Below are 25,133 nucleotides of genomic sequence, written 5' to 3'. Positions count from 1 at the left end.
TGCTGAGTGAGCTGGACATGAAGAAGCTGCGGGACAAAGTGCAGCATTTGCAGAATGAGCTGATTCGAGTGAGCTGGGGCTGGGGGACAGAGGGGAAGGGAGCCGGGGGGCTGTCCGGAGAGGTGCCTGCGAGCAGAAGGGAGAGAGGCATAGAGGGAAGGGGACACTGCAGTTGGAGAGTTGGCAGAGGAGACAACAGTAACCCCAGGCACCCCTTCTTTCCACACTCCCTTCCCTCCCCCACCGCTATCAGAAGAATGATCGTGAGAAGGAGCTACTCCTCTTGCACCAGGCTCAGCGGCCACAGGCTGCGCTGCTGAAGCGGTACCAGGACAAGCTGCAGAAGATGAAGTTGCTGGAGGAGACCGTGCGGCACCAGGAGAAGGCAGGTGCCAGAGGGGCGGGCCCCCCAGGCGCCAGCCCCTGATGGGAAGGTACAGAGCCCCCAGGCCAGCCCAGCCTTTGTGCCCTGCCCTCCAGGTGATCGAGAAGATGGAGCGGGTGCTAGAGGACAAGCTGTGGGATAGGAAGGAGCCCCTGCTCACCAGGCAGCAGGGAAAGCCCAACGTGGGTGAGTCTGCTCCCCAGCTTTTGTCCCATCCCCGGGGGGGGCATCCTTCCTGGAGCATCTGCTTCCAGAGCAGAACTGGGGCAAAGGCAGTGAGGGCCGGGCTCCCAAAGGTCCACTGGGCTCCCTTCTCCTGCCAGGGAGCCCCTCAGGACACATCGGGACAGTGTGTGAGCCAGGCTAGAGCCCAGGGCGTGCTCAGACCCCCACAGGAGAGGCCGTGCAGACTGGGGTGATCAGACAGGGGTTGCCCTGAGAAGAGGGGCTGCCAGAATCCTCCACATTATTTCCTCATCTCCCCACGTCTTCAACGGGTCTGCTTCTACAAAACAAACAATACCTGTGTGTTCTCTCCATTCATGTTAACCGAAGCCCCTTAAGACTGCCAATCTGACATGGCTCTGACCGGCAGGGGACAACCAGCTCACCCCACATCAGCTGGCCCAGGCAGACAAGTACCCTTAGCCATCTGCACAACTTCACCCCTTCGTGCCCAGACCTGTACTCAGCCTTCTCTGCATGGGGGTGTGCTGGGGGGCTGCATTTCAGAAGGCCTTTGAAAAAGAATGCGAGAGGAGGGGCTGCCTTTCAGGAGCCCTGAGGTCATCCAGGAGTGGGAGGAGAGAGAAGGTAACCTAGGGAGGGCAAAGGGCCAGGGAGCAACAAGCCCAGCAGAGAAGGGGGAAAAGAGAGAGGTGAAGAGCTAAAATAGACCCAGGGCAAATGGCGGGCATGCTCATGGAGAACACTGCCATCAGATTATAAAGATCTGATCCTAAGACGGCGGAGGCAGGGAGCCATTGAGGGCTTGGGAACAGAGGAAGGGCAGAACGGAGCAAAATGCTGGGGCGGATGAGGCAGGGGACATGCGGGCAGGAAAGCCCAGCTCTCAAGCACCTGTGGCCATGCCTGCAGCCTTCCCTGCGCTCTCCACCTCCGGCCTTCCCCCGGGGCCTGCAAGAGAGAATCTGCCCTTGGACCTGTACTCCGTGCTGCTGGCAGAAAACTCCAGGCTGCGGGCAGAGCTGGATAAGAACCGCCACCAGTCGACCCCCATCATTCTGCAGCAGCAGGCCCTGCCGGTAAGAGCAACCAGCACAGGCTTGGCCCGGTACTCGGCAGTCACTCAGCACGATCCAAGTTGAAGACCAAGGCCAGGGGCTGGGCTTCCCAGGGCCTCTTGGAGGGCCAGCTCTCAGGCCTGCCTCTTTTCTTCCGGGGAACATATACGGGTGTCAAAGCGCCACTTTTGCCTTCATCTTAGCAGCCTGGGAGAAAGCAAGCCCCCAAGTGGCCCTTGACCCTTGACCCCTGACCCCTTTTGCCGGCCCACACTCGGACTCCCCACAAGCCTCCTGGAGCATTTCCCAGGATTGGCTGGTGCAGCCGTGGAGAGCCCTTTTCCCCCCATCCCAGGTGGACCCCAGGGAGTTGGGTGCAGGAGGAGACCTGGCAGAGAGACTGCAGGAGACAGATGGCTCAGGCCACTCCAAGGGCGCAGAGACCCTGCCGGTACAGGTGGGTGCCCCTGGCCCCAGAAACGCCCCAGCCCCACTCCGTCTCCAAGGCTGCCGCAGGTGCCCCTTCCTGACGCAAACCGAAAGACAACGCATCTGGAACTCCAGCAAGGGGTGGGCAGGGGGCACGGGAGAGGTTTCTTCACCCCAGGACTTGCGGGAGGTGAGTTCTGTTTGAAAGCACACCCAGTGCATGGACATCTAGGTGAAGTGCGGGGGCACAAGGATTCTTCACTTTACAAAAAGATTCCCCGTTCAGGATTCCCTTCTGTGCACTGACAGGTGCCGCCTAGTGCATTTTACACTTAGAGATTGATGTGCAGAAACTCCATAGAACCGAACTCCGTGGGGGAGAACAGCTGCGGAAAAAAAGCACACGCTGCATCAGGTCAACTTTGAGATGAGGGTTTGGCCCTGGGTCTAAGGCTCTGAATCAGGGAGCCGAGTTTGGAACTCAGACCTGGCTGGTTTCTCCCTCAGTATCTCAAGGCCTCCTGAGCCCACACGTGGGGGTTTCTGCTTTGCCCACAGGATCTCCTTGGCAATACTTCAGACAAGTTCAACCTTCTGGCCAAGCTGGAACGAGCTCAGAGCCGGATCCTATCCCTGGAAAGCCAGGTAGGTGAGGTGCCAGCGTCAGTGAGACTGGGCAGGTTCACCTCTCAGCCTTGGACCAGGGTCAGGCTCGAAGCGTGACCAAGGTTGTGGCTCAGTCTATGACCAGAGTCCTGGATCAGTGTGGACGGAGGGTCAGGGCTCAAGTATGTTGTTGGAACTCAGAGAAGGTCCATCTGTGTCTTAGACAGTGACTTGGCCTCTGCCCACCCACCCCTGCCATGCCTGCCGTCTCCAGAAGGTAGAAAGCCCGCATGGCCCAGGGTTTTGCCCACTGCCCAGAGAGGAGGCTCAGGTTCTGGTTGTCCTGGATCTCAGATCCTGCTGCCCCACAGTGCCCCATCTGTCCCTCTCTGTGTCCGCAGTTAGAGGACTCGGCCCGACGCTGGGGACGAGAGAAGCAGGACTTAGCCACTCGGCTGCAGGAGCAAGAGTATGGCTTGGGGCAACCCTCAAACTCCATCACCACCAACCTGCCTGTGAGTGATCCCTCAGGACAAGCTCCTTGGGGGTCAGGCAATGGGGCTGGCGGCCACTCCCGCCCCAGTCCCGAGTCGCCTGGCCTTGAGGAGAACTATGCAGGGGACCAGCTACCCACTGGGAGTCCCAGTTTCTGCTCTGTTACCACCAGAAGCCCTCGCCTGGTCTCCATGTCCCACCTGCTTAAGGCATCGTTGAGATGCCCCACGGGTGGTGGTGGGGATCAATGGGGGATGGCCATGGGTGGGGGTTGTCCAGGCATTTCTGGAACGCTCTGGCACTGGCTGTCCATTAGCATGGGCCGAATAGCTGTGGCCCCCACACAGCTCCTTAGCACCTGGGGGGGAGGGTTTCTCCCATGAGCTCACCTTCTTGGGCAACTGCAGGGCTGCACCCCTGCCAGAAAGAGGAGCGTGTAGCCAGAGAGGAACGCTGCTGCCAGCTTCCTAAGCACCGATAGGCTTGTTCACAGCTCCCCTCAAGCTCAGCCCCAGGCTCCCAGGTCCCCCAGAGCAGCCCCCACCACCCCCATGGTTCCTGCCCTTGAGCCATCAGTGTTCTGCTCATCTCCAGGCTCCTGGAAAGGCCGGAATAGGATGGGATGCGGGGAGGGGAGGGACACTGACAGAGAATACTGGGCTACCTTTGCAAAGTCACCTGCTAAGATGTGGGGGCTCTTGGAGACATCAGGCATGCCCTTGCTGTGGCTAACCGGGTTCGGAAACCTTTGTGAAGTCACAGCCCACTGTGTTTTGGATCCTCTGCGGCATGACTGGGCAAGAAGCACTTTAATGGGTCGCCCCGCGCCCCCGGAGGCAGGGGCATACCCGCCTCACTTTGCTCTGCATACCACAGAACTACTTGGCCCTCTCCAAGGACAACAGGCGCCCTTCGAAGCTGGACCCCTTGATGCCCAGCGTGGAGACTAAGCTCAACAAGCCCTCAAACTCCCAGAAGACCTGAGTCTTTGCAGACCTGAGTGCTGGAGCAGGCCTCCTTCTCTGCGTGCAGGGGGGATTCTCATTCCACCCCCCCAAGACTTCATTAAACGCTGTAAGTCAGAGAGCACTCGCCTCTTTCCTAGAGTGGGGCAACCTAGGGACCCAGCTTCCTCCTTCCAGACCCCACTCTGGGCCTGGGCCCTCTGCTGCAGGCTTATAGCCTCCTGCCTGTCCCAGAAGCTACCATTTTGGGGGAGCTGAAGGCTACAGTGGACCCAGGAGGGTGGGGGAGAAGAGCCCTTCCAAAGCAGAAGCCAAGGAGACGAGCTCCTTTGAGACCGTCAGATGAAATGAGACCACCTGAGGCTAGCTCTGTTGGGAGATGTAAGGGAGGCTGGGACTTTCCACTTGCCTCCAGACAGCTCATATCTGAAATCCCTTCTTTCAAGTTTGATTTATCTGTTTCTCAAGAAAGGAAAGACTTAAAGCCTGCCTGTGGCAATCAGTTACATGTTAGTATGAAGTAGCCCGTTAACCAGGGCTAAGCTGAACTGGCAATGTTGTGTCCATATATAGCCAGGGACAGAAAAGCAGATGGGGGCCAGGGGAAGGAGCCCTCTGCTGAGAGTGGGAAGGCCTGGAATCTAGTTATAAACATGCTGTGTGACCTTAAGTGACCCAAGCAACCTCTCTGGGTTTCCATTTCCCCATCTATCCCATACAGAGCTTGACTTCTTTGCTGGTAGTGCCCTTTCCAGCTCTAACATTTCTGAGTCAAAGACAACTGGGACCCAGAGAAGTAAAAGGAAGCAAGAAAGAGAGAGAAGGCCAACAAGAAAGATGATTGTATGGTGGGAAAAGTAGAAAGTTTCCAAGAGTGGACTCAGAATGTGCAGATGGTGGTAGGAGAGACCAAGGCAGCAGGGCCACTGTCCTGAGTGGGACTAGCTCCTGTGTCTGCCTGCAGGACTTAGACTTGGTGAGCAGAGAGAGCAAGGAGGGACCAGGCACCTGGTCAGGAGTTATAGAACTCAGAGGGGGTCAGGGGGCCAAAACTGGGACCAGTGTCAGGCGGTCCAAATGACGCACCAAAGGTCAGCCCCGGCCTCCCTCCTGCTGCCCAGAGCCTGGACAAGTGGGCACATCATCTCCCTAGAACAGGAAGTCGAGGCCTGGGGAAGCCCAGAGAATGATCAGGTGGGGTAAAGCAAGTATACTGACCTCTTAGTCTCTAGATCAGCCACCTCACACCAGACCCTCACTCACAGGCTTCAGCCCTGGACATGCCCTCAAGCTGTAGCTGGACCTTGGCAGGAAGTCCTCATGGCCCCACAGGGAACTCCCACCCCGAGTTCAGCCCGTCAGAGTCCTGCAGGAGCCTCATTCCTGACAGGTGGGCCTTCCCAGAAGGTGGACCCACACCTCTCAGACCACCCTGTTCCCTCAACAGAAGCCAGGTTCCTTGTCCCTCTGCCCGCTGCCCCAGTAGCTCTTTGCGCAGTGGCAATAGCCCACCACCTGCTTTACCTTGCCCCAGCCCCAGGCAGCAAGGATGTTAATCCTACTGGCTCTTGATCCCACTGGGAATTGGCTTCAAGTTCAGCTGCCCTGGGTCTCCCATTCATGCTCAGATCCCATTGTTGACCAGGTCAGAGAACATCTATCCCCACAGGACCCTTGGGGGGGGTCAGACAGAAATGAGAACAGTTCACACAGTTCAGCTGTTTATTGCCTTCATGGGGCAGGAGGAGAAGGGGAAGAGGTGGCGTGAAAGAGGGGTGCCCTGGCCAACTTTCTCTTCTCAGAGCTGGTCCCAAAGGAGCAGGGAAGGGGGACAGAGGACTGAAGAGCAGACACGACCATGGGCTCCACCCCGACCTTCCTCCAGCACCCCTGCTGGCCTGAGAGGTGGGAGAGGCAGTGTCCACCCTCTCTGATCACACCTGGGGTGGGTCCTGGGTGTAGGGCCTGAAGGTGAAGAAGATGGGCTTGTCGGGCATCAGGATGAGGTTGAATGTTGTGCCCACATCGTTGAGATGTTGAATTTCAACTCTGAAGTTCTCCAGAATCTGAAAAAGAGGGGTGGTGGGCTTAGGGGAGGGGGGAGGGGCTGTCCCCCCGGGGCTAGGCTCATTCACCTGTATGTGTCACCTGTCATGAGCGACTGGAGGAGCTCCAAGGGGCCACCAGCTCCTAGTTACCCTGCACAGTGCCTGCAAATGCACCACTGGGGCCTCTGTCCCCTTGGTTAGCCTTAGCTTCTGCAAAACCTTGTCCCACCCCATTCCCATCCCATCTCCGCTTTGTGGGAACAGATGACCAGTGGGCACCGATGGGCAATAAGTAGATTAGCTCAAAACTGTCAGGGAGGAGGAGGGCAGGTAATGGGAGACAGATGTCCCCAGCCCTGTACTCCCTGGGTTCCGGACACAGATGAGAGTAGGAGGGTCAGTGCCTTCATTAGGGCCATGGCCAGCCCAGGGTGGCCAGATGTCCCCAGCTGGACTCACGTGGATGAGGAAGAGGGTCATCTCGAGCTCAGCAATCCGCCGGCCCACACACTGCCGCACACCCCAGCCAAAGCCCAGGTTCCGGAAGTGGATGAGTTCCTTGTCTTTATTCAGCCATCGGGTTGGGTCGAACTTGCCCGGATTGAGGAAGAAGGTGGGGTCTTGGCCCAAGGCATAGGTGGACACCTGCACCAATGTCTGGGGACAAGGCGGGCAGAGAGCTGAGAGAGGCTTCATCTACTCACAGCCAGGAGCATTAACTCAGCTTCCTCGCCTCCACTCCCCAGCCAGGCTGCCCAGTTTCCCAGCACAGGACAGCGCCTACTGTGTGACCTTGGAAAAGTTCGCACCCCTCCCTGAGCCTCACCCATCAAATGGGCAGGACTGAAGACCCAAGGCCAGGGAAGGCCCAGGGATTGTCCAGCCCTTTCCTCAGCCCCAGAGGGCTCCTGAGACCCAGGCAGCCAGTGGGGCCTCCCTCCTAACCCTGGGCTCCAGCAGCAGTCCAGAGATCATCGCCCACTGTGCCCAGTAGCCCTGCCCTTCATTCCCACCTGGACGGCCGCACCAGCCAGCTCCGGAGGGGATGGAAACCCTCATCGCCACCATCCGTGTGCAACTGCACTCTACTCCCCCAACGCCCCCCCACCCCTGCCACTGCACCCACCTTGGCAGGAATCATGTAATTTCGAAGAACCAAGTCATTCTCAAGGTATCTCTGCAGGGTCACCGAGATGGGGTGGAGTCTGCCAGAGGAAGGCATTCAGAAGCTGATGCCCCAGGGCACCTGGGTGGCTCAGTCAGTTAAGCGTCCGACTCTTGATTTCAGCTCAGGTCATGATCTCCTCGTTGATGGTTCGAGCCCCATGTAGGGCTCCACGCTCAGCTGTCAGCGCGGAGCCTGCTTGAGATTCACTCTCTCCCTTTCTCTTCCCCTCCCCCGCTGGTGGTGGCTCTGTTTCTCTCTCTCTCACTCTCTCTCTCAAAATAAATAAGTAAACTTTAAAACAACAGAAAAGGAAACCGATGCCCTGAGGTCTGGACAGAGCCCCTGCACCCAGCAAGCATCTGAGCCCCAGCTCCAGCGCCCCGGGGGGATCTGGGGACCTGTACTCTTATTTCCTCCCTCCCTGCTCCCAGCAATCTCCCCAGACTTCTCACTTCCTGCTGCCAACCCCCTCCCTTATGCCCTGCCCAGGGATTTGGGGGGTGAGGTGGGCGGGCACAGGAGGGCTGGGCTTGCCTCAGTGTCTCCTTGATGCTGGCCTTGAGCAGAGGGACCTGCTGCAACATCGCGCTGATGTTTCCCTGGGCCTGGCGCCGGGCGTCCAGGACCTCTTTCCGCAACATCTCCTGCACCTTCAGGCTGCGGGCCATCTCATACAGGTGCCACTGCAGGGTCATGGACGTCTGGCAGGGAGCGTGGGGGTGCAGAAGACAAGGAGCACCTGTCACTCCTGAGGCGTCTAAAGCCATGCTAAGTTTCTGCTTCCAAGAATCTCTGTCTACCCTCCTCCTCCCTGCATCCGGAGACCACCATCCGCAAAAGCAAAACACAGTTCGATGGGCAAAGGTCCAAAACGCCTTGCCCACCACCCAGGCAGGAGTGTTCGGGGCAGCTCTTGTCCCTCTGATGTCACCAGAGCCCACCCGTTTCCCCAGCCGGTAGAGTCACCCATACAGCCGGTGCCACCTTCCAGACGACTCCAGAGGCCTTGGGAAGCCAAATTCTACTTCTGCAAGGGCTGTACTCCCAAATGACTGCCCCTCCATCCCTCTCCCGATAGACCTTCCCCAAACATTAGCATTTGCCTATGGGAACAGAAAAGAACGTGAGGCCCAAAGGTACTGAAACCAGAGCAATCAGACCCGTTTTCCATCGGGTTGCACTTAGCACGCAGTCTATTCCAGGATGAATCAGCCCATCTCAGTATTAGCCAGAGGCAGTGACCATCAGCCCTTCACTGAAGGTGTGAGTGATTCTCCTCAAACCCCACAGTCCCAGATTCTTCAGGGGTGGGACCCCAGGCTGAAGCAGCCCTCCCTCCCAGGGCCAGGACATGCTGCTATCTGACCAAGGGTCGAAGTTTTGTCTCCTCCTTCCTCCCAGCAGGAGCCCTCGGGAAAAAGTGCCATGCAGTCACTTCCCAGCTTGAAAGCCTTACCTGTCCCAGGAAGCTCTTGCCTGACCCATGAGGTCCCCCCAACACTTGCCTACTGTTCCCAACCCCCCTGCCCCCTAATGCTCTAGCTGCACTGAGCTACACGCAGCTCTCGAAGCCCAGAAATCTTCCTCATGGTCTTTTCTCGTTCTAGAATCCTCCTTCCCAAACCTAGGAAGCAAAGATTTACTCCTCCTTTAAGGCTCAGATCAAATCTGTGTATTTGCCTTATTACCTCCAAGGCTTGACACAAACTAGGTACTTGGGAGATATTTAATACGATGCTCAACTAAGTTACCAGCTGTGTGACCTTGACTAAGTTACCTAACCTCTCTGGGCCCCAGTTTCTGCATCTAAAACAGAAGAATATAGTAACGTATCTCGTAGTGTTGTCTGTGAATACTAAATGAGTTAATACATGTGAAAAGTTTAGGACCCTGCCTGCCATCTAGGACACGCTTAGTAAATATTAGCCGTGCTTTGCTGCAGGGGAGCAGTTTCATCGCCTACGTAATTGACAATGAACTATGTTTAAAATGTGCTCAAAGGCTCATCTGCATCCTGTCCCAGAGACCAACAATCGTCTGCTAGAGCCCAACAGAAACACGGGAACAGGAAACAGCGAGGGCTTTCGCACAGGTATCTCCCTGGTCCCCTTGCCTCCCGGCAACAGCCTTCAAGACACACGCTGAATATTAGCTCCCCTATGGGGTGCTCTCCCTGTCCTTCAAGGCCACATTTTCTCTCCCCTCCTCAGCGCCGCCAGTACCCAGCACACCACCCGGCCGGCTGGCCCTCCAACATGGCGTGGTGGTCATCCATGCACACACAGCCTCCTTGTCACAGGCTGAGCTGCGTCCCTGCCAAGTTCATATGCCGAAGCCCTAAGCGTCGCTTCACAGCATGACAGTACAGGGATGTGGGGCCTTTCAAGAGTGAACTAAGGTACTGACGCTCCCCTGTCCATGCTGTCAGTCTCTCTCAGAAATAAATAAAACATTTAAAAAAAAAAACCTTTTTTTAAAGGGGGGCACCTGGGTGGCTCAGTCAGTTAAGCGTCCGACTTCAGCTCAGGTCATGATCTTACAGTTCATGGGTTCGAGCCCCACGTCGGGCTCTGTGCTGACAGCCAGCTCAGAGCCAGGAGCCTGCTTCAGATTCTGTGTCTCCCTCTCTCTGACCCTCCCCTGTTCACGCTGTCTCTCTCTCTCAGAAATAAATAAAACATTAAAAAAAAATTTTTTTTAAAGAGTGAACTAAGGTAAAATGGGGTCATATGGATGGAGCCTGATCTAACAGGACTGGTGTGCTTCGATGCAAAGGGGTCAGGACACAGACACGTGTGCGCACACAGATCTCGTGAAGACACAGGGAGAGGACAGCAATCTACAAGCCAAAGAGAAGCCACAGAAGAAACCAACCCAGCCACCTGCTGCATCTTGGACTCCTAGCTCCAGAACTGTGAGAAAATAAATAACAGCCTTGGCACACTGATAGGCCCTTCCTTCCCAAGCCACTTGGGACATTTGAGGGCCATGGAATTCATCCTTATGGTCTCAATGCCTGAATCACAACTGAGGCTCCACAAACACTAAATAACAAACCCTCACTATCACGGTGGCATGGGAAAGTTCGAGATATTGGTCAAAGGGACCGTGCACAGGCCAGAGATATTTTGACATTCAAGAAGTTTCTGGGGGATTGTACGGCCTGTGGAGAGGGCCTGAGGGAGACACCACACAGCATGCCTTCGGACACTGGGGGCACCGTGGGGGACCAAGGTCTGGGAGGGGAGGATGTTCTACTGGCTCCCAGGTCTTCTGCAGTCCTGCCCGCCTTCCTCCCGTGTCCTCCACCTTAGCTTGGGGCACCCCACCCTCGAAGACTCGACGCACCACCCAGGCCCGCAGCCTATGCCCTGTCGCTCCCTTCTCACAGGCCAAGAAAAATGGCGGAGCAGCCTGAAGGCATGCTCCATGGGTGACCATGCGACCCGGCCCTTCCAGAGGATTAGGATTTAAGAAACGCAACCATAGAAAGGGTGACCCACCCCACATGGGTAGGGTTTCCAGCAACGAGGCAGACTGGTGGGGAAGGGGACACAGGGTGCAGGAGGGGACAGGATGTGCCTTTGGCCCCCTCACCGTGTCCACACCCCCTGCCAACATCTCTGTTATATTGGCCTTGACATCCTCAAAGAGCAGCTTGTTGCTTCGTAGGAGGCGGTGGAGGATGCCCGGGTAACTGCTGAAATCTCTCTTGTGCCTCAGGTCCCAGTAGAAGTTATGGGTGTAGATCTCCGCTGTGCAGGAGGGGAAAGGAAGAGTGAGCTCTCTGCAGGTGGGAGGGAAGGGGAGAGGTGGCGCCAAGGGCCTGGGGGCTCAGGAGCCCGGCTTGCTCGACTGCCACTTCACTGAGCCCACACTCTCTGCCAAGCCCTTCATTCTTTTTTTTTTTTAACACTGTGCTAAATGCGCTTTTTTTTACTATTTTTTTTTTACAAATAGTTTATTGTCAACTTGGTTTCCACATAACACCCAGTGCTCATCCCCACAAGTGCCCCCCTCCATGCCCATCTCTCCCCTCCCCCCACCAAGCCCTTCATTCTTGACCACAGCTCCAGGGGGGAGGTGATATCATCCCCATTTTCCAGAGAAGGAAACAGAAGAGGGTAGTGGCTTGCACAACGTCACAAGGGTGTCATGAGACAGAGGTGGCATTTGGTTCCGGGTCTGAGGTCACCACCACCCCAATCTGCCTTCTCAGCCCTACCTTACCAATCTCTCTCACCAAAGTCCTAATCTGTCACCAAGCACACCTGTGTCTGGAGCACCAGTCCTTAACCCGCTGGAGACGCTGGGCTCCTTAGAAGAATATGACGAACATCTTTGATCCTCTTTCTAACCATCTCCAACAGCCAGTCTTTAGCCCACCATGGACAGGGCTTCTAAAGCCTTCCTGCCTCCTCTCCCTGCCCACCAGAGAGCAAAGATCCCTTACCTCTCTCCCCCCATCCCAGGCCTGGGGTTCCCACACTCCAGGGTAGATAGGGCTCTCCTGGCCCCCAGACTTGGCTAAGTGGCATTCACCTTTATTGAAAATCACATCCCATGCAGCCACATGGTCCTTCCAGGTCTTGGTCTTGAACAGACGGAACAGGTCTGGGGGTAAGGTGAGCATGGGGACACTCGTGTGGAACATCTGGTAGACAGCGTCGATGAACCGCTGGGCCTCGGGGTCCACCATCTCCTCCAGCATCCCCAGGCGCTCCCCGAACATGACGTTGGTGATGGCTGCAGGGGGAGGCAGAAGGGCCCCTTCCAGCCTGGCCATCTAAGGGCCTCAGCTTCCAGGAGTCCCACTCCCGCCAACCTGCAGGATCTCCTGCACCCAGCCTCAGGCTCCTCCAGGAAAGAAACTGAGGCCTGAGTCCCAAAAGGCTGAAAGGCAGGACTGAGGGAAGGCTGCCCTCTGGGGGCCACGTCAGAGGGACATGTGCAAGACCCTGCAAACGGTGGTGGGAAGCAAGGCCTCCCGCGGAGCTGGGAAAGTGCCCAGACAGGGCTGAAACTGCTCCACCCAGCCTCCAACAGCACCTTGAGCAGCCTCTGGGCTTTCCTTCTTGGAAGAGAGATCAATTTCTCATCTACATGTGACCGAATCGGCTATCTCCTGAAACAGGGCACATGGGAAAGTGGATTGGCCATCCAAGACCCCCTCTGGCTGGACCTAAAAAATCACAACCGCCTCAAGTGTTTCCTGCCTACTTGGTCAGGATTTTGAATGTTGACTTCATACCAAACTCTGGGCACCCCAAATCTCCTGCAGTGATTACAGGATCCCCATTAAGCCGCAGGGCCTTTGCATGCACCATTCCCTCTTCCCATGCCTCCTGACCTCCTTACCCCATCTATAAAACTCCTACATATCCTCAAATACCCAATTTAGATTAACCACCCGACCCACCCTTCCCCTCCCAGACCTCGAAGGTCAGGGTTCCAGGAGAGAGAGAGGGAGAGGATGGATGGGTCCAGCAGCCCATCCCAAAAGCCAATCCCAATGCTCCTTCAGGGTCTGTGCTGGGTCTCAAGGTAGGAGGCTGGGTTCTCCCACCCACGGGACCCCTGCCAGGCAGAAACAATCTCCTTACATTCAAAGGCAAAGCGAAACAGGTCGGCACTGATGACCCCTGAGAACTTTCCGGAGCCCTGTGTCTTGATGCGCCTGTGCAGGACTTTCACAAAGTCCTGAGACACTGGGTCCAGCAGGGGAATGAAGTTCTTTACGGCCTCTGGAGACATCACCTCCTGGTTCAGGGCCAGTCGGTCTTTCTTCCAAGCTCCTGACTTCCTGAGAAAACACAGGCCCTCAGGCCCTGAGAGCCACAAACCCCAGGCCTGCCAAACCCAGAGGGGGCCGACCCGGCTTTCCCAGAAGGCCGAGCCACAGCTCAGAGCCCGGCACTCACTTTCACCCCCGACACCCTGGGCCTTCCATCTCCCAGCTGCTGCCTGGCCTGGAGGCAGGAAGACAGAGAGCGGGAAGAACAAGCCCCTCCGACCTCCCCGCTGTCCCCACCCCTGCTGCTGCTGTGGCCAAGAACTCCTATTCTTAGAGCTTCTAAGGAACTTTCAAATCCTCTAGTATTTGCCTCACCTCGGCGGTAGGCATGCCTTTGCCTTCCTCTTGGCTGATGGTCACCTCCCGCCATTCCAGCGCCCCTCTACTTCACCTTTTCGGCCCCTGCACAGACATGCTGGCCAGTCTCTCCTCCTCCACACCCCCCCAGTATGTCCTGCCACTGACGTCAGTGGGGGATCTCAGGTGCCCTGAACTAGGCTGATGATAAAGCTCCACTTATGACCATACTTGGAAAGAGATCCACGCAGAGCCCTCTTTGTAGTTTGACGGCTTTGCCTGTTTATAAAGATATTATTGCAAACTCACCAGGTGACATGAAAACTAGGAACTTGGCGGTAACTTACATATGCCCACATCCTGCCTCCCTGGCCAAGGGGACCACCCTGACCCCTTTGCTTGCTTTTGTATATAGTTTTATCTATTCTATAAGTAGTCTTATATACTGTTAAAAATGTATACTTGATGTCCAAGGGGCACCTGGGTGGCTCAGTCATTTACGTGGCCGACTTTGGCTCAGGTCATGATCTCACAGTTTGTGGGCTCAAGCCCCGCATCAGACTCTGTGCTGACAGCTCAGAGCCTGGAGCCTGCTTCAGATTCTGTGTCTCCCTCTCTCTCTGACCCTCCCCTGTTCATGCTCTCTCTCTCTCTCTCTCTCTCTCAGAAATAAAAAGTAAATTTAAAAAAACATTAAAAAAATGTATACTTGATGAATGGATAAAGAAGATGTGGTGTATATATACAATGGAGTATTACTCAACAATCAAAAATAATGAAATGCTGCCGTTTGCAACAGCATGGATGGAACTAGAGGGGATTATGCTAAGCGAAATCAGTCAGAGAAAGACAAATATCATATGACTTCACACATAAGTGGAATTTAAAATACAAAACAGGGGCGCCTGGGTGGCTCAGTCGGTTGAGCATCCGACTTTGGCTCAGGTCATGAACTCACATTTCCTGAATTTGCCCCACATCAGGCTCCGTGCTGACAGATCAGAGCCTGGATCCTGCTTTGGATTCTGTGTCTCCCTCTCTGCTCCTCCCCTGCTTATGCTCTGTCTCTCTCTCTCTTTTTCTCAAAAATAAAGATTAAAACAATTTTTTANGACTAAGCCACCCAGGCGCCCTAAGGGACTCTTAAATATAGAGAACAAACTGAGTGTTGCTGAGGGGCTGTGGGTGGAGGGGATGGGCTAAATTGGTAAGGGACATTAAGAAGGAAACTTGGGATGAGCACTGGGTGTTATACATAGGGGATAAATCACTGCAATTTACTCCTGAAATCATTATCGCACTACACGCTAACCAACTTGGATGTAAATTAAAAAATAAAAAATAAATGTAAAAAAAGGCTCAGTCGACTGAGCCCTGGACTTCAGCTCAGGTCACGATCTCACAGTTCGTGGGTTCGAGCCCCGCATCAGGTTCTGTGCTGACAGCTCAGAGCCTGGAGCCTGCTTCAGATTCTGTCTCCTTCTCTCTGCCCCTCCCCCATTCATGCTCTGTCTCAGTCTCTCAAAAATAAATGTTAAAATAATGATAATAAATGTATACTTGTTTTCAACTTTTTTAAAAAAAAATTGTTAATATTTATTTATTTTTGAGTGTGTGAACACTCAGCCACAGGAGGCAGTGCCCAACCGTTTTCCAAAGTAGTGGCACCAGCTTTCACTCCCACGCACCAGCCATGAGAGCTCTCATCTCTCTGTATCCTCGGCAACGCTTGACATGGTCATGTTTAAAATTTCTGATGAGCAATGTGGTGGACAACCATGTCCATTACACTTACCTACACCGACTTGTCCACGTTTCTCACTGCCTCTTTAGACTCACAGTGGTGGGGCCCTGCCTACCTGTCACTGTACCCCAGAGCCTGGCACATAGCAAGTACTCAATAAGTTGGGACTTAATGCACGAACCAATAAATGAGAACTGTTCTAGATCTTTATTTATTCATTACGATCTTCAGCCTGAGTGCTCCCCCGAAGGCTGGCAGAGCAGTTCCCCAGCAGCTGTTTTCTGGCGACAGGAAGACGCCAGGGATTTGCACAGAGGCCCCATGCCATGGCTGCCCATCATCTCCCTCCAGCCCCCCAGAGATGGCCCAGGACTCACTTCAACAGGACTCCGAGGGGTCTCTGGTAATGCTGGTGATAGGCCACCCAGGGTGGGACAGAATATCGTTCTGGAGTGGGACCCTCGAACTTAAAGAGACGGGCCACATCTTCAGGGTCGATGATATAAACCGACTCCATGCTGCCCAGCTTCTCCCTGGAGGAACGGAGGAGACAGGCTAGGGTGGATTCCAGAAGAGCCACACAGGCTCTGGGCAATCAGGACAGGGCCGGCTCGTATATAACCGCCTCATGGCCGAGACTGCAAATAGTCCTGGGAGCGCCCGGTTCCACAACACTCCTCACTGTGTGACCTGAGGCCAGGCACTCACCCCTTCTGAGTCCATTGCCTTCTTTATGAAATGGAGATACAGTACCTGTCTCACAGGGTTGCTGAAGGACAAGGTGATGAAGTCTATGGATGTGACTGCTGCTATACATGGCAGGACCCCAGGACAAGCTCACCCCCACCCAGGGTCTGCCACGGACCATCAAGTCCTCACTCCCTGGCTCTTCTTCCTGTGCGTCCACACCCTCAGCACCCTCCCCACCTCGCACCCACCGCAGAGCTCAGAAACAGCGTGGTCCTATCACCAATGGAGGGACTCAGTGTAGGCATTCCATACACCCGGCCAGCCAGTCCCTTCTAGGCTCTAGGACTGAAATTCTGGGGGTGGCCACCTAGCCTCTCCTCAGATTCCAACAAAGTGCTTTGCGTCTATTCAAACAAAACCATGGTAAAATATCAGGCCTCGGGCATAGATATGTCACAAGCCCCTCGCAGATAGTCTCTATTAAAACACCACCACGAAAGACTGTTAAAGACAGAGAACAAATAGAGGGTTGATGGAGGGAGGTGGGTGGAAGGATGGGCTAGATGGGTGATGGGCACTAAGAAGGGCACTTGGGATGGGCACTGGGTGTTCCATGTAAGTGATGAATCCCTGAAGTCTGCTCCTGGAACTAATACCGCACTGTGCGCTAACTAAAACAAATAAAAAATTAAAAAGCATAAAACACAACTGTGGGGAGACAGCAGAAAAGTCCACTTCTTCCTTGCGTCTGCCTTTTGTATAAGAAAGTTGGTTCAAGATACACTATAAGACAAAATATAAAAATATACAGGTACCAGCCAAGTTCTCTCCCCTCCCCCTTGCTCAAAGAGATGGAGGGAGGAGGGAGGAGGGGAGGAAAGAGGAAGAAGGGAGAGGGAGAGGGCCCTCATTAACCACTGACCCATTGCACCCCAGCCCACCTTCCCAAGTCCCCTTGAGCTTCGTCTGTGGCCTCCCAGAAAATCCCCTCAGTGGTTTTCCAGCTACCAAGCATCCTCACACCAATGGCTCCATCCCCCTACCCAGCTCAGCAAAATCCTTGAACTGCTATTATTATCAATTCCAACTCTGGGAATCTAGCCCAAGGCAGTGACCTGATGCGTGACAATGCTGCCTGATGGATAAGCCTCGCTTCTAATAGGAAAAATCCCAGAGACGGCTAGATGTCCACTTTAAAGATGTGGCTACAATCATACAGCTTATGCACACTATGGACTACGATGCTGCCTTTTAAAATTATATTAAAGAGAGAAAAGAGGAGAGAAGTCCTCCACATGTTGTGGGACCCCACCAAATAGCATGCATAATATATTCACATTCTTAATGTTACATAAATATTATCAAAATTGAGAGGCGCCTGGGTGGCTCACTAGGTAGAGCGTCTGATTCTTGACGTCTGCTTAGGTCAGGACCCCAGAGTCCTGAGATTGAGTCCCGCATCTTTGGGCTCTGCACTGAGTGTGGAGCCTGCTTGAGATTCTCTCTTATCCCTCTGCCCCTCTTCCCCCAACATCATGTACTCTCTCTAAAATAAAAAATATACATATTACCAAAATTGGGGTTGTGTCTGATTGTAATTTTCCATTTGTGCTTGTCTGTATTTTCTGAATACTTTATTCTCATTTATTCAGAGATGTATCCCTTCTGGGCCATAAGTTAGAACATAATGGTGACACTGAACTAGAAGTCAAGACAATTAGGGTCCCAAAGATAGCCCTGGCTTTGTCCCGACAAGCTGCGTGACCTTGGCAAGACCCCGGAAGGGACTTCTTCCTGGCCTCAGTTTCTCCATCTGTAAAATGTGAGTGGTTAACATCAAATTCAAGGACGTGTTGAGAGGCTCAGATGATAGTGATTCAGAAAAAGGAAGGGGCTTGATAAAATACGATTTCCTACCCGAGTCCCTACCTCCCTACTGAAGGAGAAGAAGCAGGGAAGGGGGAGGGGTGAAGGAAGCAGGGAATATGGAAAGATCTCCCTGAAGTGAAGAGCAATCTTCTCCTATATCTGGCGCTCAGTCTGGGGGGCTCCCTGCCTCCAACCAGTTATACAAAAGCACTTTAGACTTAAAAGGGGCNCCCCCACCCCACATTCAAGCCAGCCAACATTTCCTATCAATGCTCTTTCCCCAGCCTGACCTTTTCACTTAAAGGAAAATGCACCGATCTTCCTGGTGTCCCCTCCCTGCCCCCACCTCCACCACCTCCCCCTCCCTTAAGTATCTGCTCAGAACAGAACCCAGATGTGCCTTGAAGGTTATGCACTTTAGAAGCGCTAAATCAGAACAAGTGAGGACTCTCACCAGGGGCAGCCCGCAGACCCTCGCCCCCCCAGCACCCCAGGGTGGGAGGTGCGGGCACATTCAGAAACTAAAAGACCAAAGGTCCCTTCCTTCTGGCAGAAACCAAAGCAGATGCCTGGAGAAGAGGGTCTCTAGCCAGGCTGAGTGGAAGGGACAAATGAGCTGCTCCAGAGCAGGGCTGAGGGGTGAGGAGTGAGGTCCGCACCTCAGCAGGAGACCAGGGCAAGAGTCCTTTCCTCTCTGAGCTTCAGTTTCCTCCCGCAGCGCCAGCGCTGCAGCCCGGATGACAAACTTACCTTCCAAGGTGTCATGAGGGCAGTAGAGGCAGGGAGGCAGTTAAAGGGCTTCAGCTCTTGGCACCTCCCCCAGTCAGGCTGCGAGGGGACCCATTGTCTGGGAAGCCTTCTCCCTTCTGCCACCAGCCCCAGGCCGGGAACAGGGTCAGGAGCAGATGAGAGCCTGGATCCTAGGGCAGGACTTTGGGGGAAGGGGCTGTGCGAAACCCGCTGTGCGATGTCTGATATTTTCTCTGTTGAGAAATCTCTTGAGTTGCTGGCTGGTTTTTTGTGGGGTTTTTGTTTTGTTTTGTTTTTGTTTTTGTTGAGGCTGTAAGCAGATTGATCATCCCCCATTTCTTGAGTTTAAGTTGATGTGAATGGCTTTATGTTTGAGACCTACCTCTTTAAGCGGTTTTTCCTAACTGAGCCCTGTTATATCTAGGATGGGCACCCCTCTACCCTATCCCACCAACCCCACAATCTGCCAGGCTTACCTGTAAATGGGGCCATACTTCTGGAAGTTCTGGAGTTGGTAATAGTGGATTTTCTGCGAGCCCATTTCCCTCCAGAAATTGTACAGGTTTAGCCAGCCATTGTTTCCAGGGGAGGGGATCTCAGAGAAGGGGCGGGGAATCTGAGTGGAGATTCCGGCCCCGTCCCCAGTAGGTGCCCAGGGATGCGCCGGACCCTCCCGTGCGGTGTTCGGGAAGGACTGGCAGCCTTTGAGCAGAGCTGAGCGAAGAGGGAGCCCCTTTGCCAGCATGCTGTCCCTGCTTGCCAGGGTGACTCTGGCCCTGGGCCCCTGCGGCCCAGCTTATAAGCAGTAACTCAAGGCTAAGTGAGCTAAGTGGTCAGCCTCTCTCTCCTTCGCCTGCTGGCTCCAACCCACACGGCCCCTCCCAGACGTGGGGTGCTGAGACTCCGTCTGGGACTTCTGCAGCCAGAGAGGCTTTCCGAAGCACAGGAAGACGCCCCTGCCTCTGTCCTCACTATAACTCCAGCAGACCCCTGAAATGGTGCAGATTTGTGCCTTTCCTCTGCTGGGGTGCTGGGCCTCCAGCTGAGCCCTGCTGTAGGACCCAGCCACGGGCAGACATTCCTCAGATATGCGGACACTGGGGGCCCAGAGGTCAGACCCTGCAGCTTGGGGCAGCCTGCATCTTTGTTGCGGCTCCGTTACTGATTTGGGGAGGGGAGGCAGTGTGTGTGATTATTTTGTATAGCTCCCTGATTTTTAAAGTTCTACTTTTTCTGCTTAGTTAAAAAAACTATTATTTTCTGAAAATGGTAGGTATGTTTATCATTTTTTTAATGTTTATTTATTTATTTGGGGGGAGGGAGAGAGAGCGTAAGCAGGGGAGGGGCAGAGAGAGAGAGACAGAGACAGAGAGAACCCAAGCAGTCTTTGCGTTGTCGGCACAGAGTGGGGCTCATTCTCACGAACTGTGAGATCATGACCTGAGCCAAAATCCAGAGTGGGTCACTCAACCGACGGAGCCACCCAGGTGCCCCAGGACTTATCATTATTTTAAAGATACTATCTATAAATAATAAACCAGGGGCGCCTGGGTGGCTCTGTCGGTTAAGGACCCAACTTCGGTACAGGTCATGATCTCACAATTCACGAGTTCGAGGCCCACGTCAGGCTCTGCTGGCAGCTCAGAGCCTGGAGCCTGCTTCGGGTTCTGTGTCTCCCTCCCTCTCTCTGCCCCTCCCCGGCTCGTGCTCTCTCTCTCTCTCTCTCTGTCTCTCCTTCTCTCTCTCTCAAAAATAAAAACATTTAAAAATTTTTCAAAAACAAAAAAACAAACTAAATTACAGTTGTGTTTGTTCACTGTAGAACACAAGGAAAGGACAAACAAGAAAAATTAAAATCTCCTGAGCCTTTAATGTTGAGTGAAAGAAGCTGGACACGGAAGAGCCCATGCCTTTGGAGCACAGCATCGGTGAAATGAGCATGTGGTGTTCGAAGTGGTTCTCTTGTGGGGTAATGACTGGGAGAGGGCATGAGAGAACTTTCTGGGGTGCTATAAATGTTCTCTGTCTTGATTGGTTTGTTCACATGTGTGAAAAATCACCTGAGCCACAAATGTGTGGTATTTGCATTTTATGGAATATAACTTACCGCGATAAAAATGTAAAAAAAAAAAAGTCATCTTTTTCTAACAGAGTCTTGTTCCTATAAAGCACAACGGGCCTTTAGAAAGAGGACACAACCTCACTAAGTAGGAGTTAAACCTGACTCAAGCTTGGTGCTGCTCCCTGCTGCTAAGGTGGAAGGAGAAGGAAGTCCCTGGGTCAAGGGACAGAGCACAGTCCCTGGGGCAGAACATGGGCCACCCTGACCCCACCCTGAGAAGCCTGGGTCCCCAGAAGCTGTGCGGGGCACTGCCACCTGGCAGGGAAGGGGCGGCAGTTCCCTCAGCGGGTCCCAGCAATGGTGACAGCATTGCCATATCCGGACATCGGTCCGGCCGGCAGCCCGTGGACTCTCACTGTATATATGGAGCTGATGAATGTGGTCCTGGCTTTTATCAAAAGCTGCCGGGTATCCAGGGCAGGGCTGCCCAGGCACAAATGCTCACAGATTGGGTTTTTTTTGGAGATTCTCCAACTAATGACTCGGCACTCAAGGCAGAAGCCGGAAACTCACTTTCCCAGTGTCCCTTGTAACTGGGATGCAGGCAGATGGCTGGGGCTCCCCAGGCAGATGTCCCCTCGTGAAATTTTGGTTGAGAAGGCAGTGACACGAAGAGGGGAGTGCCGTGTGAAACCCGCTATGGCGCAGGTGACGGCAAAAACCTCTGGCCAGGGCCAGCTACAGCATGTGAGACCTGTGAGCACCAGTGCAGGGCCACCAAGGCAGCCCTGGGATGGGACTTGGGTGACGCTCCTGACACCCAGCCATCCGAGCCTGCTTATCCACCCTCCCCGAAATTTTATACACAGTACAAAATAGAGATATGCAGTATCTCTCGATAAACCCTCCCCTAGGAAATACTAGCTGGACTGAATTCTGTTCTTGATAACTAAGAACTCTGAATGATACGATAACAATTATATTGGGAAAAGTCTATGACATTCCTACATTTCAAACATCATCTGCACCTAAATTAATATGGCCACGTTGGATCACTGTTGAACCAACTTACTATATAGGCTTGAACGCATTAAGGGGATATTCTGGGAACCAAAGAGAGAAAGTCTCACTGACAGAGTCATGTTCAATGTTAAGAGCTGAACAAAAGGTTCTGGGGACGGGCGCTGTAATAACTCTGACTCCACCACGCTGAGATAAACATAAACCCCGGTAAAAACATGTTCATGTCTTCCCTTCCAGCCCTTCGCAAATTACTTCTCTGTTTTCTTCTTTCTTTTCCTGAGGGAATGAAGTTTTATTTATTTTTGCTTCCATGTATAGTTTTTTTCCCAAGTAATTCTTAGAGTGCTTTAAAAATTCAGTTGGGGGGCACCTGGGTGGCTCAGTTGGTTAAACATCCGAATGGCTCAGGACATGATCTCATAGTTCCTGAGTTCGAGCCCCATGTTGGCCTCTGTGCTGACAGCTCAGAGCCTGGAGCCTGCTTCAGATTCCGTGTCTCCCTCCCTCTCTCTCCCTCTCTCTCTCTTTGCCCCTCCCCTGCTCGTGCTCTGTCTCTCTCTCTCAAAAATAAACAAAGATTTTTTTTTAAAAATTTTAATAAATAAATTGGGGTGCCTGGGAGACTCAGTCAATTAAGTGTTCAACTTCAACTCAAGTCATCATCTCTCAGTTCGTGAGTTCAAGCCCCGTGTCGGGCTCTGTGCTGACAGCTCAGAGCCTGGAGCCTGTTTCGGATTGTGTGTCTCCCTCTCTCTCAGCCCCACCCGTGCTCACACTCTGTCTCTATCGCAAAAATAAATAAACATTAAAAATGTTTAATATAAAAATAAATAAAGATTCAATTAGCACATATAGGAGTCCAGGTTCAACCAGAGAAACAGAACTAGTAAGCGGTGCATAAGGGATTGGCTTATGCAATGTGGGGCTGGCTGGGCAAGTCTGAAATCCATGGGTGGCACCGTTAGAAGGGCAGCCTGGACTCTTAGCACAAACGGAAGCTGCAGCCCACAGATAGAATTTCTTCTCCTTCAGGGGAATCTCCACTGTGCTCCTAAGGCCCTTCAATTGGTTCAATTAGGCCCATCCAGATTGCCTAGGATAATCATCTTTACTTAAAGTCAACTGATTATGGATTTGAATCACGTCTGCAAACTGCCTTCACAGCAGCACCCACATTAGCGCTTGAAGAGCTGAGGCCTGCAGCCTCGTTAGGCTAACATCTGCACCTGACCGTCACGTTACTACTAAGCTTATCAGGAAAGACAGCAATCCTCTGCTCCGGCCCACCCAACCCCTGATGCCACTTCCCAGCAGGGAATGGAACTCTCGACTCAACACAGTCCAACTCATCAGGAGCCCTTCTAATCTGGAAACTCCCATCCTCAAATTTCTGGACATGTCCTTGTACAATTCATTTCAGAATTTCTCCCTCCGTTTCCTCTCTTCCCTACTTCTGGAACTCCTATTCTTCATATAGGAACCTCCTGGATTTACCTGGTACTGATTTTTTCTTTTCTCTTCCCCTGCTACATTGTCTTCTCATCCCGCCTAATGAGAGATCCCCTACTTTGGCTCCCACCCCCTCCGTTGCAATTTTTATTTCCGCTATCTGAGTTTGGTTTTTTTTTAATTTCCTAAGGCCCCTTTCTGTATCTGTATCTGGACACAATATGGACATAATGGCTCCTCAAAACTCTCTAGAGATATTAATCATACAGCTGTTGTTTGGTTGTTTGGGAATTTTGTTTGGTTGTTTTTGTTTGTTTTCTTTTTCTCTCTGTGTTGTCCCTGTTTCCTCTGGGTTCCTTTTCCTGTTTGTTTCGGCCTCTGTCTTTCATGTTAGAAGCTTTCTTAACTGTCTCCCGATTTGGGGCAGTCCGCGGGAAGCCCTGCAGCACCCGGAAGGCTGGCAAGTTTGGAGCATGTCAGCGGGACTCGTCCAGCTGTGGCAGGGTCGTCAGGGAGGGATCTGACGGATCTCCAGTGTCAGTGGCTGCTTAGGCTGGTCATTTGCCCTGAGGAACAATCTTCCACATTTTCAGCATGGGACCCTCACATGCCTCGCTATGGCTGATGTCGCCGGGGGCCAGAGCCTTCCTGGTTCAATGCATCCAGAGAGCAAACCTCACCACAGTGACCCAGAAACCCTTCAGGTGGTCTGTGCACACAGCTGTGGTCGTCGGGTTTGCACAGTTACATGTGCTACTGCGTTTGCACCGAAATAGGCATACACGTTTTCCGTGTATTATTCAATGCTCCTGAACCATCTCTTAGAAAAGCCGCCTCACATGCTGTGATTGGGATGATCGTGCCTTACACCTTTAAGTTCAAAACTCTAAGGTTCAAGGTCACCTTGGGTGGTCGTGTGGGGCCAGATGGTGGGGGAGGGGGACAGGTGTACCGATTTGTTCCCACCCCTGCAGCACTCCACCCCTCTCTTCTAGGCACTGGGCTAGGCGATGACACGAAGGGGAGGGGTACATGGGCACTGTCCTCACAGAGGGCAGAGTCCTGGGTAGTGGCACAAAATCGAGGATGCAGAGAGGCTTCCAGCCTCTGAGGAGAAGGATGAAGTTCAGGGGCCCCCACGGGTGGGAGTGGGAGAAGGTGAGAACCCTAGGGAGAGGGCAAAGAAGGAGCACTTACAGAAGGCTGGCGGGAAGTAGAAGAGAGCACATCTCCGGAGGAAAGTGGACAGGCCTCCCTGCCGAGGGAGAGGCCGTGCGGCTGGCCCAGCCAGAGCTGGCACTTGTCATTCCCGTGAGTTTCCGTGCCATATGTGTGTCCTGTGCCCTGAACTGCTTCACTGAGGCTAGCTGAGGGCACCATCCACAGCCTGCTGGTGTCTTGCCCATCCTCCACTCTCCAAGGCAGCCATCGAAGGATCAATTCCGGAGAACAAAGGAGGCAGGGGACAGGAGGGGTTAGATGGCAGCTCAGAACAAAACCGGCCCGGACTAGGGCGCTGCCTCTTACCAGCTGTCTGCCCTGAGGCACTGAGGCATCTTCTCTGAGAGTCCACCTCTGTCCAATGAGTTGGACCCCCAGTAGGGTCATTGGAAGTCAGGGGGCATTGTCCTCGGAACCCTGCACACAGGCCTTGCACCCCATGACTCATAGGCATGGACCTTCACCTGGAGGAATGCATCCATGGGGGAGGCTCCTGGACAGTGCCTGGATGGGGCAGTACCCTCCTCAGCTGACCTCAGGGCACCTGGGCAAAACAAGGGGAGCCTGTTCAGGTGGACAGCAGCAGAGCAGGGAGAGGCCAGACAGGAGGCAGGGCCAGGAGAGCAGGTGAGCAGGCCTGGAGCCTGGATGGAAGGGACTGAGGCAGTGGGGAATGGAGGGAAATGGGCTCCACAGATAGTTCTTTCTGGGTCACACTACACCTGGCAATGATGAGCAGGGCTCGGGACAACGGAGGGGAGCGACAGTTGAAAGAAGGAAAGTGATGGCCTGGGCACCATGTCTCACCACACTGCACCCCTAAAAGAGTGAAGAACTTGGCCCCCCTCCGTGAACAGGACATGGCCTTGTCCAATTACCTAAAGCTCACTCTCC

At 53.6% G+C, this 25,133-nt stretch overlaps 2 protein-coding genes across 3 annotated transcripts in view; one reads left to right on the top strand and one right to left on the bottom strand.

Moving 5' to 3' along the window:
- CCDC33 (coiled-coil domain containing 33) overlaps nucleotides 1-9,754 on the top strand; it is a 94,627-nt gene extending 84,873 nt beyond the window's left edge. The window contains exons 13-22 of the mRNA XM_077745849.1: nucleotides 1-68; nucleotides 254-385; nucleotides 481-571; nucleotides 1,484-1,650; nucleotides 1,985-2,086; nucleotides 2,617-2,703; nucleotides 3,066-3,179; nucleotides 4,036-4,233; nucleotides 9,283-9,432; nucleotides 9,551-9,754. Coding sequence (XP_077601975.1) covers nucleotides 1-68; nucleotides 254-385; nucleotides 481-571; nucleotides 1,484-1,650; nucleotides 1,985-2,086; nucleotides 2,617-2,703; nucleotides 3,066-3,179; nucleotides 4,036-4,143 — 869 coding nt within the window. The 3' untranslated portion in view covers nucleotides 4,144-4,233; nucleotides 9,283-9,432; nucleotides 9,551-9,754. The remainder of the gene's footprint in view (nucleotides 69-253; nucleotides 386-480; nucleotides 572-1,483; nucleotides 1,651-1,984; nucleotides 2,087-2,616; nucleotides 2,704-3,065; nucleotides 3,180-4,035; nucleotides 4,234-9,282; nucleotides 9,433-9,550) is intronic.
- CYP11A1 (cytochrome P450 family 11 subfamily A member 1) lies at nucleotides 5,839-24,285 on the bottom strand. 2 transcript variants are annotated; one of them, XM_077745836.1, is made up of 9 exons: nucleotides 24,216-24,285; nucleotides 15,553-15,708; nucleotides 12,944-13,143; nucleotides 11,883-12,086; nucleotides 10,938-11,095; nucleotides 7,875-8,041; nucleotides 7,299-7,377; nucleotides 6,632-6,829; nucleotides 5,839-6,190 (listed from the first exon to the last, which is right to left on the bottom strand). In XM_077745836.1, exons 1-9 carry the CDS (start codon nucleotides 24,245-24,247, stop codon nucleotides 6,059-6,061), a joined length of 1,326 nt encoding a protein of 441 aa, XP_077601962.1. In that variant the 5' UTR covers nucleotides 24,248-24,285; the 3' UTR covers nucleotides 5,839-6,058. The 2 variants fall into 2 exon arrangements, with proteins under 2 accessions (XP_077601962.1, XP_077601953.1); XM_077745827.1 differs by lacking the exon at nucleotides 24,216-24,285 and adding an exon at nucleotides 18,961-19,229.
- Nucleotides 24,286-25,133: the final 848 nt, after the last annotated feature.

This window comes from Crocuta crocuta, unplaced genomic scaffold, assembly GCF_008692635.1.
Source record: "Crocuta crocuta isolate KB4526 unplaced genomic scaffold, BGI_CrCroc_1.0 scaffold130, whole genome shotgun sequence".
Lineage (NCBI taxonomy): Eukaryota > Metazoa > Chordata > Mammalia > Carnivora > Hyaenidae > Crocuta > Crocuta crocuta.
Note: the sequence above shows the minus strand (reverse complement) of the source record. Positions and strands in the feature narration are given on the sequence as shown.

Coding starts and splice junctions, on each gene's coding strand:
- CYP11A1 (XM_077745827.1), bottom strand. CDS start 19,229: ATGCTGGCAAAGGGGCTCCCTCTTCGCTCAGCTCTGCTCAAAGGCTGC. Junction 11,096..11,882: donor GGATGTGATTTTCAATAAAG/GTGAATGCCACT, acceptor CCTCCTGCACAG/CGGAGATCTACACCCATAAC. Junction 6,830..7,298: donor ATTACATGATTCCTGCCAAG/GTGGGTGCAGTG, acceptor CCTTGTCCCCAG/ACATTGGTGCAGGTGTCCAC.